This window comes from Chelonoidis abingdonii, chromosome 5 (assembly GCF_003597395.2).
Source record: "Chelonoidis abingdonii isolate Lonesome George chromosome 5, CheloAbing_2.0, whole genome shotgun sequence".
Taxonomy (NCBI): Eukaryota; Metazoa; Chordata; order Testudines; family Testudinidae; genus Chelonoidis; species Chelonoidis abingdonii.
Window position 1 is genome coordinate 125,965,970 of NC_133773.1, and position 20,871 is coordinate 125,986,840.

Genomic DNA, 20,871 nt, shown 5'->3' on the forward strand with positions numbered 1-20,871 from the left:
GAGGGCACTCATCAAATGAGGACAAGGTGTGGATCCCACCACTCTGGAGCAAGCCGTTGCTGCCAGATAGTGGCAGTGGTGATGAACACCCACAGATTGTGCAAATGATGATACACAAACTGTTTGAACGCAGGATTCTATAGCAGAGGTCAGCAACCTTTCATAAGTGGTGTACTGAGTCTTCGTTTATTCACTCTAATGTAAGTTTTCGCGTGCCAGTAATACATGTTAACATTTTTAGGTTTCTTTCTATAAGTCTATAATATGGAACTAAACTATTGCTGTATGTAAAGTAAATAAGATTTTTAAAATGTTTAAGAAGCTTCATTTTAAAATTAAATTTATTGGTAAATTAAGTGTGAGTGCCACTGAAAATCAGTACGCATGCCATAGGTTACCTACCCCTGTTCTATAGCATGGCTCAGAAGGGTGGCTGCCACAAACCTCACCAAGGCCGCCCTTATGTCATGTTGGGGTACAGCCGCATTCTCAAACTCTATAGCCCTGGAATAGAGTATAGGCCAGTGAGTAGGGATTTTTTTCCAGCCTTTGTTATTTGTTTGCTCTGTGAGTTTTGGTAAGCCACTTTATTCTTCTGCTTGTTGATGGTGGTGATTATAACAATGGACATTTGTATTGCAGTATTATCTAAGGGGCCCGGAGAGGGCTGGAGCCTCATTTTAGTTAGTGCTGTATAAATGTTGATAAACCATCCCTGCTCTGGAAAATTGTCAAGCGGAAAGATTGCTCTGTGCCTTGATTTCTCTGACTTGAAAATGACATTTACGTCACTCAAGGATTGTGAGACTTAATGTTATAAAGCCTTTTGGGACCCCCAAATGAAAAATGCTATAGTCTAAAGAACTATGCATCCTATACATTCACATCTTGAACACTAGGTGTGGATCTGATGTCCCTCCTCCCACCCCCAACCCATCTCAAAAAAGGATATTTGGAACTGGAAAATGTACAGAGAAAAATAATTAAGAGTGTATGGAACAGCTTCCGTATGAGGAGAGAGTAAAGAGGCTGGGACTATTCAGCTTGGAAGAGATGACTAGGGGGGATATGATAAAGGTCTATAAAAATCTTGATTGTTGTGGAGAAAGTGAATAAAGAATTTTATTCCTTCACATAACACAAGAAATTGGCAGCATTCAGATTAATAGATGGCAGGTTTAAAACAAACAGAAGTTCTTCACACAATGCACAGTCAGCCTGTGGAACTTCAGGCCAGGGGATGTTGTGAAGGCCAAAACTATAACAGGGTTCAAAAAGAACGACATGAGTTCCTGGAGGGTAAGTCTGTCAATGGGTATTATCCAGGATGGGCAGGGATGCAACACAATGCACTGAGCGTTCCTAGCCTCTTCCAGAAGCTGGGAGTGAACGACAGGAGATGGATCACTTGATGATTGCTTGTTTTGTTCATTCCTGCTGAAGCACCTGGCATTAGCCACTGTCTGAAGACAGGATACTGGGCTAGATGGACCATTGGTCTGACCCAGTATGGCCGTTCCTAACTACAGAAACCTTTTTTGTGATTATTATGTTGATCCAAGCTACACTGGTCGAACTGGTGTTGTGGAGTAGACAATGTAAGGATACAATCTGATGATGCCTCAAAATGCCCTTTTAAGGGTGTTCATGAATGTCTCTGTGTGTTCTATATGTCCCACACCCTGAGATCATCTCTAAAACTGGCTCCTACGCTGTTAGTGACTGTCCCTGCTGTTGATATCAAAGTCAGAGCTCTGTCTTCAGGATGTAGTGACTTATTAATCACTGAAAACTACAGCCACGTTAGTTGAATGGTGAAAATACATAAGCCTTCATTTCCTTTCACCTTGCTAAGGCTCATAGTCAACATATAAAAGTGTAGGAAATCTAACATAAATGCTTCCAAACTGCCTTCCTTATAAGTGATTCAGGCTTACTGTCCAAGAAAAGTAATATTGTAGCTTGCTGGACTTACAGATGAGGGTATGTCTGTGCTTCTGTGCCACAGCTGCAGCTATGCCAGTGTAGTGTAGACACTACAGTGACAGGAGGGGGTTTTCCATTGCTATGGTAAATCCACCTTCTCAAAAGACAGTAAATCCACCTTCTCAAAAGACAGACACAGATGGAAGAGTTCTTTCATCAAGCTAGCTGCATCTACAGTGGGGATTAGGTTAACCTAACTATGAAGCATGAAGGAATACATTTTTTACAACCCTGAGCAATGTGTGTAGGTTGACCTAAATCTTAGCTATAGACCAGCTTCAGACAAGATTCAAACTTCCCCAAATGGTCTATACCAATATTTCTCAGCGACTGGTCCACGGCAGCCTCCTTGCCAGGCCTCAGATTTCCCTGACACAGTTTAGGAAGGCAACAAGCCAGTCTCTGATATCAAAAAGGTTAAGAAATACTGGTTTATATCACAGTGGGAGTTTAGGCCTCAAGACTGTCAGATGTTAACTTCATTAATATTTATAGTCTCTTTGATTTCAATGTAAGGATGTGCTTAAGTCTTTGCAGTATGGAGCCTTAAACATTTTTTACTTTATGGGAAACACAGTTTTCTGAGAAGACTAAGAGGAATAAGCCTGGATTACAAAGGACTTGTACCCAACATTGATTAAAAAAAATAAAATATACTACTTTAAAGTTTCCCCTCATTTGAAAGGAAATAGTTAGGCAAGTGTTAAGATAAGACTTCTGCTTTTCTTTTAAACTCTGTGTTGTTATCTTATCTATCAAACCACCCTTACCCAATTTGTTTATTTCATCTGTTAGTTGCATCCTATACTCTCTGTATCCTAGATTGTGAGCTCTAGGGGAAGGGACTGTCTTCTTTGTTACTTCTTTGTATAGTGCCTGTTCCTTAATGCTACTGTAATATAAATAATAGGCCACAGACAGCAAAATCAGAGTGGTTACTCTGACTTGACACCAAGTCCATAGTCAAAAGTACCGCCACATTAGAGAGCATCTTGACTACATACATACTATATGTCTGGGAGCTCAGTAATCTGATGCATCCTTTACTGAAGGCACCAGAAGTACTTCCCTATCTACAAGTTCAGCATGAGTGACGTAAATGCAGTACTGGATTGTATTAAATCTCTGTTAAAAATAAATTTATTTTCCTTTGCTTTCTCACTGCTATGTATACCAGGGGTAGCCAAACTGCAGCTCATGAGCCACATGTGGCTCTTTTACAGTTAGTGTGGCTCACAGAGCCTGCATGCCCTCCCACATTCTCCACCTACCAGACTGGGGGAGCTCAGGCTTTCTGCCCTGCAGTGGGGTGTGAATTGGCTTCTGGCTTCTTCTGCCCAACAGAGATGGGGGTGGTCTCAGGGCTTCAGCCCCATAAGATGCGCCTGCCGGAGCTTGGGGCTTCAGCAGGAGCAGCGCTGAAGCCCTGTGCCCCAGCAGGTGCACCCCAGCTCTTGAACTTCTGAAGATTGTTGTATGCAGTAAGTTTGGTGACCCCTGGTATATACCATCCATCAGCAAACAGACTTTAGAGATCTCCTTCAAAAGAAAAACAAATCTATCTGAGAGATACTACAACACAGAGGACACTGTTGTTTAATTTATCATCATGTATACTTTGAAAACCCTTGAGAAGCCCTGTATGAGATTAACTTTATTCACAGTAACTTTATCAGTGGAAGGGTCTGCATAATATGTGTCAAGATGGAGAAGGTTTTTTTTGTTTTGTTTTTGTTTTTTGCCAAAAAAATTACAAAGAGAAACTGCATCTTGTTAAAAATTCCTTGAAAATTATATACAGATACGTTAAATAAACTGATGGAAAGGGAACATAAATTCTGCAGTGTCTCATCTGAAGTAAGACTTCCTTTATTTAGTAATCCTGACATCTGCAGATTCTGCATCTGTGACATGAGCGTAAAAGGATATAGCTAGAACAGGGGTCAGCAACCTTTCAGAAGTGGTGTGCTGTGTCTTTATGTATTCACTCTAATTTGAGGTTTCGTGTGCCGGTAATACATTTTAATGTTTTTTAGAAGGTCTTTCTCTGTAGGTCTGTATATTATATAACTAAACTATTGTTGTAGTTATATAAACAAGGTTTTCAAAATGTTTAATAAGCTTCATTTAAAATTAAATAAAAATGTTGATCTTACACCGCTGGCCCGCTCAGCCCGCTGCTGGTCTGGGGTTCTGTTCACCTAGGCCAGCAGCGGGCTGAGCGGGGCTGGAGGCTGGGGCCCCAGCTGGGAAGGGTCCGGCAGCCAGAACCCCAGACCGGCAGCGGGCTGAGTGGGGCCTGTGGCCGGGACCCCAGCTGGGAAGGGTCTGGCAGCCAGGATCCCAGACCAGCAGTTGGCTGAGTGGCTCAGCCCACTGCCGCTCATGGGTTCCATCTGCCAGCTCCTGTCAGCTGGGATTCCAGCTGCCGGACCCGCTCAGCCCGCTGCTAGTCTGAGATCCCGGCCCTGTCCGGGTAGGTACAGTGGGTACCTACCTTCTCCCTGCTTCTGGCCCATTCTCTTCCTCTTTCTGCACTGCGCTGAGGGTGGGAGTGCACTGAGCACAGGGCTGGAAGTGAAGGGTCTGGCCAGGAGCTAGAATGTGTGGGGGTGGTGCTCAGGGTTGGGGCAGGAGGTTTGAGTGTGGGGCACTTACCTGGGCAGCTCCCATTTGGTGCAAGGGGTGCAGGTGGTAATGGGGGGAAGGGGTGCAAGAGTCAGGATGTGGGGGATGCATGGGGTGTGAGTGGACTAGGTATGTGGGGGGGGTGCAAGAGTCAGGGCTGAGGTTGTATGGGAGTGAAGGAGTCAGGCAGGGCTGGGTGTGTATGAGGTTGGTACAGGGCTCAGGGCAGGGGTCTGGGGGTGTGTGGTGCGGGGGTCAGGGCAGGGAGCTGAAGGGGATATGCCCCTATTCCACCCCCCCCCTTCCCTAAGGCCCTGCCCCCGCTTCTTCTCCGCCTGAGCTGGGAGCAGCAAGCACGCTGACTCTGCTCCTTCCTGACTCCCTCCCTCGCAAGGGCCATCAGCCGATCAGCTGGCAGGGAGGGAGCACGCTATGGGAAGAGGCAGCGGAGCCTGCAGGACAAAGCTTTTGCCCCTTGCCCCCTGCCCTTGTGGTGGGGGGAGGGCAGGGGGAGCGAAGGGCGGAGAAGAGCGGGTCGGGCCTGGCTGGGCTGGGCAGGATTTTTAATGGCACGCTGCTGCCTGCCGGGACTCCGCCATTAAAAATCGGCTCGCATGCCGTCTTTGGCATACGTGTCATAGGTTGCTGACCTCTGATACAGATAAATAAATTATTTCTTGTACATAAGGAGCTGGACTGAGATGATAGTTCTTCATTACCATTGTTTATAGTTGTTTTAGGAGTATAATAAAGTATAATCCATTGAATGAAATAAGGGTAAAAACATAAATTTTTATAATAAATAAAAACAAATTTAAATTTATTGATTAGAATTGGTCTTTTTATATTCAACTGTAGTGTTCTCATATTCAGTGTGTGTAGGTTTGAATAAATTAGGTCTTAGTTCATTGACTTCAGGTGTGCTTTTGTTAAGTTAATGCATTGATCTGTTTTTCAGCGTACACAAACTTTGCTGAAAGAATACAAAGAACGGGAAAAGTCCAATGTATTTAAAGATAAGCGTTTTGGTGAATATAATACCAAAATAAGCCCAGAGGAGAAGATGATGAAGAGGTTCACTTTGGAACGACAGGTAAAGCATAGGAATGAAAAATAAAAATTTCTACATCTATTTTTTTAAAATTAATTTGCCAAATAAAGCTCTCCGTAAATAATACATTGCTTGGCCCCTAAGGATTCTACCAAAACCTGCAACATGGCAAACATACCCAACTTTCATTTTTTTACTCCCACACATTCTGTTTTCTGAAAGCCTATCTGCATCTTTTATTTGATCTAAATGAATTCCAGAATTAGAGCTCATAAAAAAAAAAATATAGAAAACTTCAGAATTTTTGGTGGAAATAAGAAAACCAAAACATTTTGGCCAAAAACTGAAATAGTTTGGTTGTCGGGGGTTTGAGGATTTTTATGAAAAATCAAAATTTTCTATGTAAAAGAGACATTTTTGATGAAAAAATTATTTTGTCAAAAATCAATTTTTCTGTTGAAAAAGTTTTTGCCCGGAAAATTTTTGACCAGCCCAATCCAAAATAAAAATTTTAAAACTAAATTATTTTAACATTTACAAAGTTGTGATTTTGGAGGTTAAACTAGACAGAATTCAATTTAATTCCCACAAAATGTAAATCCTTTACCTGTCATTAAACACTATTTCATGTTCTTACCGACACTCCTGAAAAAGGCCGTTTCCCTTGATGCCCCATGAAGCTCATTTTTGGGTCTTACAACTCTAAGACAGTGATCGCCAAACTTTTTACCTCGTGTTCCCCCCTTACCCTTACCCTTGCCAGAAGTGGGGTCGTGGCTCTGGGAGGGGAGGATATGAAGAGAGAGTAAGGGGGCTAAGGCTGGGGCCACAGCTGAGGGCGGGGCTGGCAGCGGAGCCAAGGCCGGCAGCTGGGACCAGGAGCAAAGCTCGGTGGTGGTCCCTCCCAGCCCCCGTAGGAGCTGGACCAGGCCCCAGTCGCACCCCCTGAACATTCCTTGGTGCCCCCTAGGGAGGCGCACCCCACATTTGGGGACCTCTGCTCTAAGAAATTAAATCAGTTTTGAATACTACTTCCATCTACATCATGTTTGGACTCCTGAGTTAAGCAGCATAATTGCATGTGCAGAAAATTCTAGGAATAAGATTAAGTTATTAGAATGGTTAACTAATTTTTTAGTGATTATTAAACTTGAAAGATTTTATTTAAAAAAAAATTATTATTTTTTTACTTTTTACATACACAAAATCCAAGCTTGCTTTTTTAGTAATTTTACCAGTCATTTTTTAACTTATAAAAAACACCCTTCCCCAGAATACTGTGCCTGATTCACCACTTACTTACTCACAACACTGGTTTAATTCTGTAGTTTGTACAATGGATTTAAAGCGAGAGATGCTCACCGTTTCTTGCTTTAATGTATCTGAATGAAATTGTAGGTTTGTTAATGCTGTTAAAATAACCGAGAAGTAGGCTCTCCTGGGCTAAACTGAAAATATGAGCTTTTGGGGGGGAAAATTTTTTGTTGACCAGCCGCCGTTAGCTGGTATTAATCTGAAAAATGTCTGATTACTAAATTGGTTGGTTTGATTATTTTTCACAGCAAAATCATGAAAAGAAAAGTATCTATAATCTCAATGAAGATGATGAATTGACCCATTATGGCCAATCTTTAGCAGATATTGAAAAACTTAATGATGTCATTGATAGTGACAGTGATACTGAAGAAAGAGGAATATTATCAGGTAAGAAAAAATCAAACTGATATCTTAATACATTTTTATCCAATGTAATTTTCATTGTTAATATAGCTGTGTGAATTGTTGCGTAGCCTGCTTTCATTGAAAAATAATGTAAAGAAAATGTTCAGATTTAAATCTCTGTTCTCTTTAGTCTCATAGAAAGTGGTGATTAGAACTGGATATGGGCCAATATCATGCTGTAATTTTTAACTATTCACGATTGAAGAAATATGTATAATATTTGATCACATCATAATTGACTTTTCACTTATGGATTATCGTTAAAGTAAGTGCATACAGAATTACAATGAACTCTGGTTTAAAATCAACTATTTAGAGATGCCAGGATGCTTGCAAGTATGGTACATTATAGGAGGCACCAAAGGAAACACCTGTAGCTGAGGCTACCTGCTACATTCCATTATAAGACACTATTTTCAGTTGCTTTATAACTTTACCATACTTCAACTATATGGGTTGAAATTTTCCATGGTGAGTGTTTTTTTTGGGTGTGGAATTTCAGCACAAACAGGGCAGCCGTTTCTCAGAACAAATTAGGGAAAAATACATTGTTTTGTTTATGTTAAAACAATTAACTTAAATTTTGTATGTGTTTTACATTTCTTTGGACCAGATTATGAACCCTCTACTTACAGCAGTGAGCAGTTACTCATGCAAATAGTCTCATTGAAGTCAGTGGGATTTCTTGTGTTAATAAGTGCTCACTAATGTGAGTAAGGGGTTTGCAGTCTGGCCATTTTGGGCATAGCAGTTCATAGGAGATATAAATTAAAATTCTTTTCATACTGATTTTTATCTTTTCTGTTTGGCAAATCTGGAGCTAGTTTCTGCAACCCTTAGTCATGGGAGTAATCTATATTTATGCAAATATCTCCCTTGACTAGGGGAGGTCTAAATAAATAAATAAATATTGCTCACTGAATAAAGGTTGTTTGCATGATATTTGGCTAGATAGATAGGTAAAAACCAACCTGACTGATGATGTATGTCAATAGAAATGTGCACACCTCTTACAACAGTGTTTGTGAATGTTTTGCTAATGAGTTAAGTGGTAGGAGTTCATGCAGCATAGGCCCTATTGGACTGCTGCACCTGAGCAAAGCGAATTGCAGGATCATGGCCTTAGTTATGTTAAAACAATAGCTGATTTCTTTTTAACTTGATGAAAGATAGCTTTAAAGAAAAAATAGATATTTAATTCTGTAGCCCATTAAATTATAAACACATTACATAAAAATTTTGTTTTAAACAGGTTTTCAGGTTATTTTGTTTTGGGGTACTCATTGAATAAAAGCACTGAACAAACAAATTGTGTCTTACATGAAAGTTAGGACAGTGAACACAAGCAAAAAAATCCATCGTTGAGGCTAACATATTATCCTAGGTTCCTCTCATGAGGCATATGTCCTTGTGATATCTGAAGCCCTGGTCCTGCAAAGCCTTCTGCATGTTCGTAGTCCAGTGGGACTACTCATGTTCTTAAAATTAATTGTTTCTAAATATCTGTGGGATCAGGGCCTAAGTTTATGTGCTCTTATAAATTAAATACAGTCAATGTCTGGTGATTAAAGCACATTCTGTTCCTGGCATAGACGTTTTCTGGAATGTTGGTCAAGTCACTTGACTTCTCAGTGCTCTATCTGTAAAATAGGAATAATAATGGTTATCTTCAGTGTTATAAAGCTTAATTAATATATTAAAGTGCTTTGGGGCCATCAGATAAAAAGTGCTATATTGCTGTCTTAAATCAAAAAGTATCTTTTGCCTGTGTGTATATGAAAGAAAATTTAACAAAGTTTGGAAATCCAAGGTCATGGTGGGAATCCTTCTCTGAAAAGTCTTAACTTAGGCCAAGCATCAATCTTTATCCGCAGAAATGGGGTTTAAACCTTGGTCAACTAGCTATTTTATTCTTTCATGGAATCCATCAGTTGCTCCTGTGTCTTAATAATAGGGAAGTAGCACCCCAGCAGCTTAAGGGGAGAATAAATCTATAGACTCTAATCCTTTCAATTCTCTCTTTTTTCAGCTGAGCTAACTGCTGCTCACTTTGGAGGGGGTGGAGGTCTCCTTCGTAGGAAAGCACTCACTGGGGAACAAGATGAAGAGGAGGAAAAACCTAAATCTCGCAAGGAGCTCATTGAAGAGCTGATTGCCAAATCCAAACAAGAGAAGGTAAGTTTATAGCTTTTGAATAAAAAAATCTGAACTGACAACATTAAGTACCACATCATTTTCCATCTGAAAACTTACAAAAGGCAGAAAACATTCAATAAAACTATTATCAGCTTTAGGACATGGAAACCAACAAATCCCCTCTCTTCACAGGAGAAGAAATATTGGTGGCACAGTAAGCAGAGGGGATATGACTTTCTAAATATAGAGCCAAAAATCATATATCTGACTCTGTTTACCTTGGGAAAACTGTATAGAGTGTCTGCCTTTCTGTGGGTTCCTAAACCCTCCACCTATGAACTCTGTTAGCATGGCTAACTTGTTTGCCATGCTCTGTCCTGTAGTCACCCATTGCAGGTTTGTGCTACTTCTTCTGCCAAGGGTGCTTAACGCTGCAAAATAGGAGTTGATATGAACTAATCTTTTATTACGTATTTGGTTTTGACTACATATGGACCTCATTTGCTCTTGATGCTGCAGGTGACTTCCTTTACTTCTGGGAAGATTCTGTGTCACTGCGCATGGGCAAAATTATGTCCCCTGCAGATTTCTTTGCTTCCCTGCAGAAAAATGACTTTCTGATAGGGGAGCAAAGGGAAGCCACAAGAGCGGTCATGAAGCCCTCCCCAGCAGAATGTTTCAGGTGCCCAGGCCAGCCAGCAGAGGGGTAAATCACTGTGGGGATGGGCTGGGACTGGGGAAGACCCCTACCCTGCACCGGGTTCACCTGCTGGGCTTGGGAGGACAGGACTTCCTCTTCCCCTGCACGGCATCCAGGGCCGTGTCAGACCCACCCCCAGATTTCTACTCTGGCTGTAGGAAACTCTTTCCCCCCCCATTCCTCCCCTGCACTTCCTGCTCCCACCGCTCTTCAGCTGCAGGGGGATCACTGTATAGGGAGCTGCTCCCCCATCCACCCAACCTCCATGCGTCCAGACCCCCTCATATTCAGACCCTCCCGCCGAGCGTCACCCCATACCCAGAACCCCCCAACGAGCCTACTCCCCCTGCATCTGCACCACCCTGGCTAGCCACCCGCACCTGGATCCACACCCTACCGAGCCCCAGCTGCACTTGGATCTCCACCCCACTGAGCCCCACTTCCCCAGCATCTGGATCCCCCCACCAAAGCCTCCCTGATGAGGTCTATTTTCCCACACTCAGGACCCCCCCTCGCTGAACCCCAACCACCTTCACTTGGACCTCCCTGCAGAGTCCAATTACCATTGCACCCAGAAACCCTCCATCAAGTCTCTGTGCTTCCAGATCCTGCCTGTACCCAGATTGCCCCATATAGAACCCTCTCAAACCCACACCTGGATACCCCCACACTAAGCCCCTCCACACTTGGATCCTGCCTTGCTGAGCCTGCCTGCCTGCCTGCCCACACCTGGTGCACCTGACACGGAGAGGCAGGGCCCTGGGATGTTTCTGGGGCAAGCCCTTTTCTTGTGCTGTGTCAGGGTTGGGTGCAGCCTCATCGCTGAGTCCCTGTCCCAGAGGGGAGCTGAACAGTGATCTCCTACCTCTGTGCAGCCAGTGGCCTGTGCTCTCCAGTCCCGTGCTGGAGCCTTCACGTATATTTGACAAATAAAAATTCTGTGCACAATATTTTAAAATTCTGCACATTTGAATTATTTTGGCACAGAATGCCCTCGGGAGTATTCCTTGTCCAGTTACATACATTACTGGCCAATTGAAAAATAATGTTGTATGCATATTTTTATCTTCTAGAGAGAGAGACAGACTCAGAGAGAGAGTGCCTTGGAACTCACAGAAAAACTTGACACTAACTGGAAAGAAATCCAAACCCTTCTCTCCCACAAAACCCCCAAGTCAGAGAGGAAAGTTAAAGAAGAGGAGAAACCCAAGGTAAGGTTCTGGCAATACAGCTTTGTTTTGTTGCAACTGATATGACTCCATTACTGGAACCAAAGTAGAGATGCAAGTTAAGGGGAAGTTGATCACTAGTGATTTGTAGCTGATCATGTCTAATTAAAAATAAACCCCCTGTGTGTTAGTTAAATTGAAAGAATTCTACAGTCTTTGAGGAGTTTCATGTCAGAATTGTGAGGTTGGAAGGATCTTAAGTAGACACTAATTTTAGAGAAATGAAAGGATTCATATTAAGTATTTTAAGACTTATACTCCCAGTAAGTCACAATTATGGCTACCCTTTGTTCTTTTTCATTAGCTGTTGAATTTGAGAGAGATTCCTTGTTGGATAAAAATGTTAACAATATTCTGGTTTATTTTTAAGACAAACATTTTCCTAACGAGTTGGCATTTGCTTGAAAAGGATATTGACTGACTTTGTAAATGCCTTTGAAATGTCTTTTGTACACAAATTCTCTAACTTAGCAATAGCTTTCTGTGACAATAACTTCACTTCTGCTTCACCTGGCCTATGAAATGTCTCTTGAGACTTAAACAAAAAAGGGTGGAAGTACTAGTGATTTGGATAGATTCATTGTGAAAATGAACCCAGAAATTCTAACAGGTAGACAAATCTATTATGCCATGAATAACTGATCAAGTTTTTTGCTAGGGATAGGCATAATGAGTGTTAAATTGAGATGTGAGCCCCCTGTGGATTTTGTTTTGAGAGCTGCTGAATACAGAAAAAAAGGGAATCAGTAATGTTCTGTTGCATTCGTATGCAGTTTGGGAGATAATTCATAATCTCGTTAAGTATAAGGAAAATTTTGTCAGATTTATATCTCTAATTTTTTAGACAAGTGACATGGTCTAGTGGATTACATGCGTGACTGGGAACTAGGAATTTCTGAATTCCAGTTTCATCTCTACCACTGATTTTGCGGTATGGCTTTGGGCATGTTGAGTAACTATACCTCAGTTTTCCTATCTGTAAAAAGGGATAATGCCTTCATAACAGAGATGTAACTCATGTTTTGTACAGTGCTTTGAAGATATAAAGTGCTATGTAAGTTATAATTTTTATTAAATATCTTGTCTGTACTTTTGAAAGGATATATTTTCTTATGACTTCATATTTACAAATGTATGTATGCTTTGTAGAATGAGAATTTTCCTGAAGGGAGAAGCCTTCGTGAATTTCAATTTCCACCCATTAGTTTCTCCCTTGACCTTGTATTGTGTTGGCCTTCCTTCCCGCCTTCTCCAGAGCCAATCATAGTCATTCCTGAACGAGGCAGAGGGCTTCCTGTGGAGGAGCACAGAAAAGTAATATATTTATTAATTATGAAATTTGTATATTTCTTTAGCCTGATGAGTATGATATGATTGTTCGAGAACTTGGGTTTGAGATGAAGGCGCAACCCTCTGACAGGATGAAGACTGAGGAAGAGTTGGCGAAAGAGGAGCAAGAAAGACTCCAGAAACTAGAGGTACCAGACTGGTTCAGATTGTGTTGTAGCCCTCTCACCGGTAGTGACCTCTTACAGTTTTTTGACATTGCTTAACCTCAGTTTGAAAGCAGTCATACTGAAAATTACAGGAGATGAATCTGAGAATAAGTCCCCTGTCCTGTTCTAATGCCACTATTTGCATTACTACACTGATTTTGTGATTTACCTTTTTTTTTCATGGATATTTAATTTGACCATTAAAAAAATATACTGAATACTTGACTTGTGAGATTACATAGCAAGAGAACTAATTTTTTTTTTTTTTCAGTTAAAAACAAGTAGCACGTTGACTATGTTTTATATATCATTCAGACCTAAGATGTGCTTAAACTTTGTAGATGAGCCTATTTGGTGCACAAGAGCTGAATTAACATCTGGGCAAATTCTGCACTGCTTCCCTCCTGTAGCTGCAAAGGGTCCCCTGGCAATTGCACTAATGTGATTCTGCTCTGTGAAGGGGTAGGATTTGCCTGGGAAGGTTTGTGTGTTCCCTACACAATTTGGAGCTCAGTGCTCCCTGTGTATCAGTGCACAAAGAGTGGGTCTAGGTAATGCCAAAAGCCTTCTGTTAAATTGATCTTCCCCACATAGAAGGGTCAAATTAGGACTGCAGGGCTACCTCAGCATCAAGCCTTCTATAGTGACCACAGAGCTGCTCAGTAACTAGTCATCAAAGTGCGGGGGAAGGATTTGTTTCCCCTTTTCCATACTGTGCATCTCTCTAGTGCCTAGTCCAATTAATTGCTGGGAGAGAAGGGAATGCCCCACAATAAGTAATGGCTCAGTTACAGCCTGATGTGTCAGTTGACAGATTCCCATAGAGTTAAAATTATTTTCAAAGCCTTATATTTTGTTCAAACCCATTTTAAATATAGGAAATATACATACACATTGCAGAACCATAAAACTCTAAAGAAGCTACTACTTTCTGGTAAATAATACGTTTATCAAAATATGTATTTAATATAATATAAGTATATGAATAAATATTTCATTACCAAAGATACACAAGGCTTTTGATAAATGATATATTTCAATATCTTCCAAATAAGATTTAAAATATATACAGTCAGACTAATTTACCAGTCCCACCCACCAAAACAGAAAATTAAGAGTTCAGGCTAATATGTTATCATGTCTCTGCTTTGTATTGTTCCTTCCTCCCCTCTGCTAGGTGAATAATGCTAGTTAATAATTTATTTTCTCTTTGATTTTCTTTTCTTAATTATCTGTATTTTCTCCAAAATTTTCATACAAAGTAATTTAGGTCATGTGTACTATATTGTCTCTCTCCTGAATTTATTTTAAATTGCAGGCTGACCGACTGCGTCGAATGCATGGAAAAGATGAACAGGAGAACAAAAAGAAACCCAAGCATATGTCAGCTGATGATTTAGCAGATGGCTTCATCCTGGATAAAGATGACAGACGTTTACTTTCTTATAAAGTAAGAATTTGATTGTTTTATAATGACTTTCAAAGTCACTGAAACGAAGAAAAAATTATTTCAGATTAAACAGAACTCTTTCCTGTTCACTTTATTATTTTTATCTGGGTGCTGCACTTTTCACCTGAACTTCATTCCCTGTATTAGGGCAGCTTTGGCCATGCTCTCAGTGTAAAGCAGCGTAAAGCCATCATAGAGAACCACCTCAGTGTAGGGAGATCACTTGGTGGTATAATCAGCATAGTAGCTCCTACATCATCCACTTCTATGCAACCAGCATAGGGACTATAGCTGTGGTTTCCCTCTACCCGGAAGGACCTGACTGGTATACAACAGTCATAAACTGGGAGATCATAAAAGTGACTTAAAGTAAACTTTTTTATTAAATGCCTCCTCCTCCTCCTGCCCCTGGATTGTGCTGTGTATCTCTTAGCTGCAGTGTAGGATCAGAGCTCTCATAAAGTCACCTTTGTCCTTCATATGGAGGGATCACTCTGTTTTGAATGCATTGACTTAGCTGAATGACTATACTGTCTGAAAAATGACCCTGTAAAAACAGCCTGGTGGGATTTCATGTTTGTCTTTCATTTTCTCAATGTCAAATATACTTGGTTAACAAGAAAAACAAGAGTTCTGTTGCTGCAAATTTTACGTGGCATCTGTGTACAACACCCTCATGCATAATCACCAGTAATAAAGATCCTGTAACTAGGTATGTGTATGAGGCAGACTATAAATAGTCTCCTCTCCGAGGTCAGTATTAGTTCTACACTGCCAACAGGAATAGAAGAGAGTAAAACTTTATTCTGGGGGCAAAGTTTTCCTGGTCTTATGTCCTTTGTAATCTCATTGAGAACAGTTGAGTTCCAAATGTGCAAGTCAGAACAGAATTTGGCCCACCCTCAGCTCTTATTCAGGTCAAGTTGTTGGGGCTTCTGACATTTTGGGATCAAGCCCATATTAAGGGCCAAATCTTCCTTGTCCTATTCATACAAAAGTCCCGTAGAAGACTTCAACTCTATTTAAAAAGTGCCTTCTTTTTGTGGTGCAACTCTACAGCTACACACACTACTCCCAGCTGCCCATCTTCCAACTTTTCCATCCCCAGCACTGCTTTTCCTGACTGCCTGTCGCTCAACTGCTTCCAATCCACCCCAGCTTTCTTCCTCTTGGTTTCTACTTCTCCATCTTCCCTCTACAACTGATATCCTGTCTTCTGTGTATTATCTGAACCGAACTTTCATCTATAACCAACTGATCCACCTCAAATACCACTGGATTTTAAATAAGATTCAATATGTATCAAATTTAGAGATGAGAGGGTCATAATCTGATGTGTTTCTAGTAACACAAGTAAGGACGTTACTTTAAATTATAGTTTTAAACCCAGCAGTGTTCCTGTAAGATATATTGTAGGTTTCTTTTCTCTATTAATAGGGTGGAAAACTCAGTGTTGGAAATGATGAGGAAGAAGGCGGGAATGAAGAAGAGGAGGGAGAGAGTGAAGAAGAAAGTGAGGGAGAGCCTGGTGGAGAAGATGAGGAAGAAGCAATTGTTGAAGAAGATGATGCTACAGATAGTCCCTCTGACCTTGAATCTGACATGGGGAGTGAGGAAGAGGTCACTGCAAATGAAGAACAGAAGGAGAAACACAAAGGAAATGAAGAGAGATTGCAAAGTGAGGAAGAACAGAATGCTAAAATAGAAGCTGCCAGATCTGAGCTTCCATATACATTTACTGGTAAGATTCCTAATGACTGAATAGGTAAGGGAGAGGTTGTCTGTTGGAGCCCTATGTATCTGAGGCTCCACATCATAATTACACTCCATCTGGCCAATGAGTACTGGACATGACTCTTCAGATCTTGAAAACGCGACTTGTTGTCAGCAAGCAGAATTTCTCTGAGTAGCATGAGAAAAGAAAAGAAATTTAATGTGGATAAATATAAAGTAATGTACATTGGAAAAAATAACCGCAACTATACATACAATATGATGGGAGCTAATTTAGCTACAACTAATCAGGAAAGAGATCTTGGAGTCGTCATGGGTAGTTCTCTGAAGATGTCCACGCAGTGTGCAGAGGCAGTCAAAAAAGCAAACAGGATGTTAAGAATCATTAAAAAAGGGATAGAGAATAAGATGGAGAATATCTTATTGCTCTTATATAAATCCATGTTACTCCCACATCTCTCATACTGCGTACAGATTTGGTCTCTTCATCTCAAAAAAGATATACTGGCATTAGAAAAGGTTCAGAAAAGGGCAACTAAAATGATTAGGGGGTTTGGAACAGGTCCCATATGAGGAGAGATTAAAGCGTGGAAAAGAGGAGACTGAGGGGGGGAATATGATAGAGGTATCATAAAATCATGAGTGAGTGTGGAGACAGTGGAACTAAGGTAAAAGTTAATTTTATATACTTATTCCCATATACAAGAGAAACTAGGGGTCACACAAATGAAACTTACCATTATCTGTCGTTTAGCCAGCAAGGTTTAGAAACAAAACCAAAGGAGTTCTTCTTCATGAGCACACAGTCAACTTGTGGAACTCCTTACCTGAGGAGGTAGTGAAGGCTAGGACTATAACAGCGTTTAAAAGAGGACTGGATAAATTCATGGTGGTTAAGTCCATTAATGGCTATTAGCCAAGATAGGTAAGCAATGGCGTCCTAGCCTCTGTTTGTCAGAGAATGGAGGTGGATGGCAGGAGAGAGATCACTTAATCATTGCCTGTTAGGTCCACTCCCTCTGGGGCACCTGGCATTGGCCACTGTTGGTAGACAGGATACTGGGCTAGATGAACCTTTGGTCTGACCCGGAATGGACATTCTTATGTTCTTAGTATCTCTAGAATAGATCTATGGTTGTGGAGAAAGAAACTATTCTGCATGTGTACAGGATATTCATTCTTGTTAACTGAATATTTCACCAAGCTAGTATGTCAGTAGAGAATACTGAAGTACAGTATTTAAACAAGCTATGCTGAAATTAGACAACCATTCAAACCACTTGCCAGAGTGTTGCCGTTTCCATTTGGTGGCAGGTGATAAAATAACATACGTTGCATAAAATAGTTCAAATTGAATCCGGCAAAGAACTCTAAGGAAATATAATGGTTAACATTTTATAAAACACGTTGACTGGCACATATGTATTTTTTTTCCCATCAGTGGGTAGGCTCTTACATTTCTTATATGTTCCATACAGAATGCTAAGTTAGTGTGACTTCAAAATTACACAGTTCCTATAAAAACAAAAGTCAGAAAATATAAAATTATGGGTAAATGGACCGTGAGCTTTAGCTCCTGTGCGTGTGTGTGTGTGGTGCAGTCAAGTCTTTATATGATTGCATACTGTGTCAGATAACACAATGTTAATGTTTTTTATTAATGTTTAAAATATGTTAACGTAAAAATGTTTCCAGCAGTTTTATTGTTTTGTTCTGATTTGAAATAGTTATTTTCCAAAAGTTTGTTAACATAGTAAAATATTTTCTAATTTATGTTTGTTCAACTGTGTGTGTTTGATTTTTGTTTTTATTTTTATAATAGTTCCAGAATCCTATGAGAAACTTAAATCTTTACTGTTTGGAAGAATAGTAGAAGAACAGCTAGTTATCCTAGAGAGGATTCAGAAGTGCAATCATCCAAGCCTTGCAGTGGGAAACAAAGCAAAGTTAGAAGTACGTTTATTAGTTTTTAAATGAACTTTGAATGCTAAAGTGAGTTTGCTAAGTATTCAAGGAGCAGTTTGAAATATATTGGTTTTGTATTCACATTATTTGAAGAAAACTTTATCCAAAATGTACATACGGGAGAACCTAGGCAGTGTTCATTTGCCATGTGCTGTCTCATTATTTTTCTATGCTTTTAAAAATATCTATATTTAAGTACATACAAAGAAAAAAACTGTAATGGTTTTAACATGATGTGCTTCTTGCAGAAACTGTTTGGCTTCCTTTTGGAGTACATTGGGGAATTAGCAACTGTGGAGCCACCAGAGCTCAAAACAATTGACAAATTGGTCCTGTAAGTAATAAAACATGTTGACTGTGGCCCCTTCGTGGTGATTGGAAGGGAAAAGATAGTTGCATGGTAATAAAACACATAGTGCGTTACTTAATTTAAATTCTCCTGCTAACATTGAAAGCTACTGGTTTTTTATTTACTTTATTGTGTTTTAACATTGTTTCTTTTAGTGCCTTAGTCATTAATTTGTATTAAAAAGCTTTCAACATTCCAGAAGGAATTTAACAGAATTCTCAGTGTGCATTAGACCTCCCATAGGTGTTAGAGCTATAGAAATATGTAATTACACACACACACACACACACACACACACACACACACACACACACACACACACACACTGTTGTAAAGGAAAGTTATTTAGATTACTAAGTCAAGCATTTGAAAGTTAGGCAATGCTAGATTTATGGTTGCCCATGCAATATTAATTTTGTCCTGTGTCCATCCTGGGCACTAAATGAGGCAGGGGACCAAGGGCAAAATGTGATCAGGTAATTAGAGACTGTGTCGTAATGCATACATGTAAATGTGACATTATCTAACTTCTGAGTGGTTGACTTTTTTCAACCTGAATGATTTTCTTTCAACATAGATGGGGGTTTTGTGTATGTAATTTCCTTTTTTTGGTTTGTTTTATTTTTTAAGAAAAGAGTAAAAATTTTATTATATGCAACTGAAACAATCTCCCCATCATGCATCATAAACAGGATTTCAACTTTGAACTTTCAGCATTGCAGTGCAGACTTGAGATACAGGACTATCTGTATTAGCTTGCAGCAGGGGAAGGTGGTTATCCTGGAGGGGAGGATGGACCTCTAACACCATGTGCATGTCCAGGCGGTGGTGTTGGAATGCTGGCCTGGTCTAGCACTCTTCTCCCTGAGAGACGGAGGGCTCCTGCCCCTAGAAGATAGAGATGGGAGGCTAGATCCATGTTCTCGGTCGTGGGTTTGTGGTCAAGGAAGGGGGAGCCTGGCTCTACTCTCCTGTCACCTCACCACTACAGTTGATCTGAGCACTCCCAGATGCTTCCTGTGCAGAATATATGTTGCTTGCATCACTTTGGTGGTGGCATAGGCTAGACTGTTTAGAATGTTTAGTGTTGTTATTTTGGCATGCTGCAAATTTTTCCTGAGGCATGCCAGCAAGAGAGAGGAAATGGTGATTTTTAGCAGTTTACATCTCAGCTTAACCTAAATGGAATTTCATGGGACAAAAAAATCACTTCTCTATCCCGAGGACTTTGTCCCTACTCAGTTCCAAAACCCTGCTGCAAACAATGGAGAAGTTAAAGCTTTTTTTTTTTTTTTTGGGGGGGGGGGTTTTTTATTTTTTTTTGTGGGGGGAGGGAATCTTTTGTAATGGAAGATGTGAGGCAACCTAAATACAAGGGTTGCTTCCACCGTCTCCTTATAACAATATTACCTTAAAATGGGAAAACACGAATAGATAACGAAACTATGTCTCATTGCATATTGAGCAGAATCTAAGCATCGAGCATTCTGAACACATTCCATTTACTTCAATACCTACTCACAATAACTCTAACGGTCATGAAATTCAGAAAGAAGTCTTCAGATCATGCTACCTTAACATGGTTTTTGAGTACAATATTATATTTATGCATTAGAAATTCATATTCAAATTTAAAAAGCCACAAACCTATAAGTGAGGTGGTATTTCACAAGCCCTAATGAAAACCAAAAGCGTAGCAGCCATATGTGTGCACCAGTTAATTATCTTCTGCAGAAATAATTTTATTCAAAGTGTGTGTTTAGCCTAGTGCAAATAACATTTCCAAAGGTGCTTAAAAATCATGATTCTTTATTAATATAAATGGTGTAACTTCATGGTGACTTGGGTTTCTTGTTAATAGGCCGTTGTACAGTCTTTGCCAGATGTTTCCTGAAGCTGCAAGTAACAGCGTTAAGCTTGTCCTCCAAGATGCTGCACATGACATGCAAGAAATGATTGAAGTCAAAGGCCGTGCAACATTTCCAGGGCTAGACATGGTAATTAACACATTTTGTTTAGAAAAGTCTGTTGCCTTTTCCTTTAGTGTAAAATACCAGGGTGACATTAAATCTTGTTTTGCATTTCACAGCTTATCATTCAAAGTATGACACATTGCAGCTTCTGTGGGTTTTCTGTGCCCTGAATCGCCTGTCTTGGAATAAATTAATATTACAGAACAGAAGCATGGCAGCAAAAATGTTAATTGAGAGGAGAAAACCCTGTCTGATTCTAAATTAACTGATTTGCAGGTTTTTTTATTCAGTCTTAAAATAACTGAACATTGTTTTGCCTGAGACTTGAGTGTAGGATTCTGTTTGTTTTCTGCAACAATTAATAACATTGCTAAAATTACTGCCATGTAGAGCAAGGCAATGTTGTCCTTCCTATCCCTGATCAAATGAAAAAAAAAATTCAGTTAAATAAA

General features: G+C 40.2%; 1 protein-coding gene across 3 annotated transcripts in view; it reads left to right on the forward strand.

Annotated features, from left to right (window-relative positions):
- NOP14 (NOP14 nucleolar protein) overlaps window positions 1-20,871 on the forward strand; it is a 52,525-nt gene that overhangs the window by 655 nt on the left and 30,999 nt on the right. For all 3 annotated transcript variants that reach the window (XR_012655991.1, XM_032781018.2, XM_032781019.2), the window contains 10 exons: window positions 5,573-5,707; window positions 7,228-7,369; window positions 9,417-9,562; window positions 11,297-11,434; window positions 12,808-12,930; window positions 14,267-14,398; window positions 15,836-16,139; window positions 17,955-18,085; window positions 18,346-18,431; window positions 20,308-20,443. Coding sequence is in view for 2 of the 3 variants with exons in the window: in XM_032781018.2 (XP_032636909.1) it covers window positions 5,573-5,707; window positions 7,228-7,369; window positions 9,417-9,562; window positions 11,297-11,434; window positions 12,808-12,930; window positions 14,267-14,398; window positions 15,836-16,139; window positions 17,955-18,085; window positions 18,346-18,431; window positions 20,308-20,443 (1,473 nt within the window). In the remaining variant the exon portion in view is untranslated. The remainder of the gene's footprint in view (window positions 1-5,572; window positions 5,708-7,227; window positions 7,370-9,416; window positions 9,563-11,296; window positions 11,435-12,807; window positions 12,931-14,266; window positions 14,399-15,835; window positions 16,140-17,954; window positions 18,086-18,345; window positions 18,432-20,307; window positions 20,444-20,871) is intronic.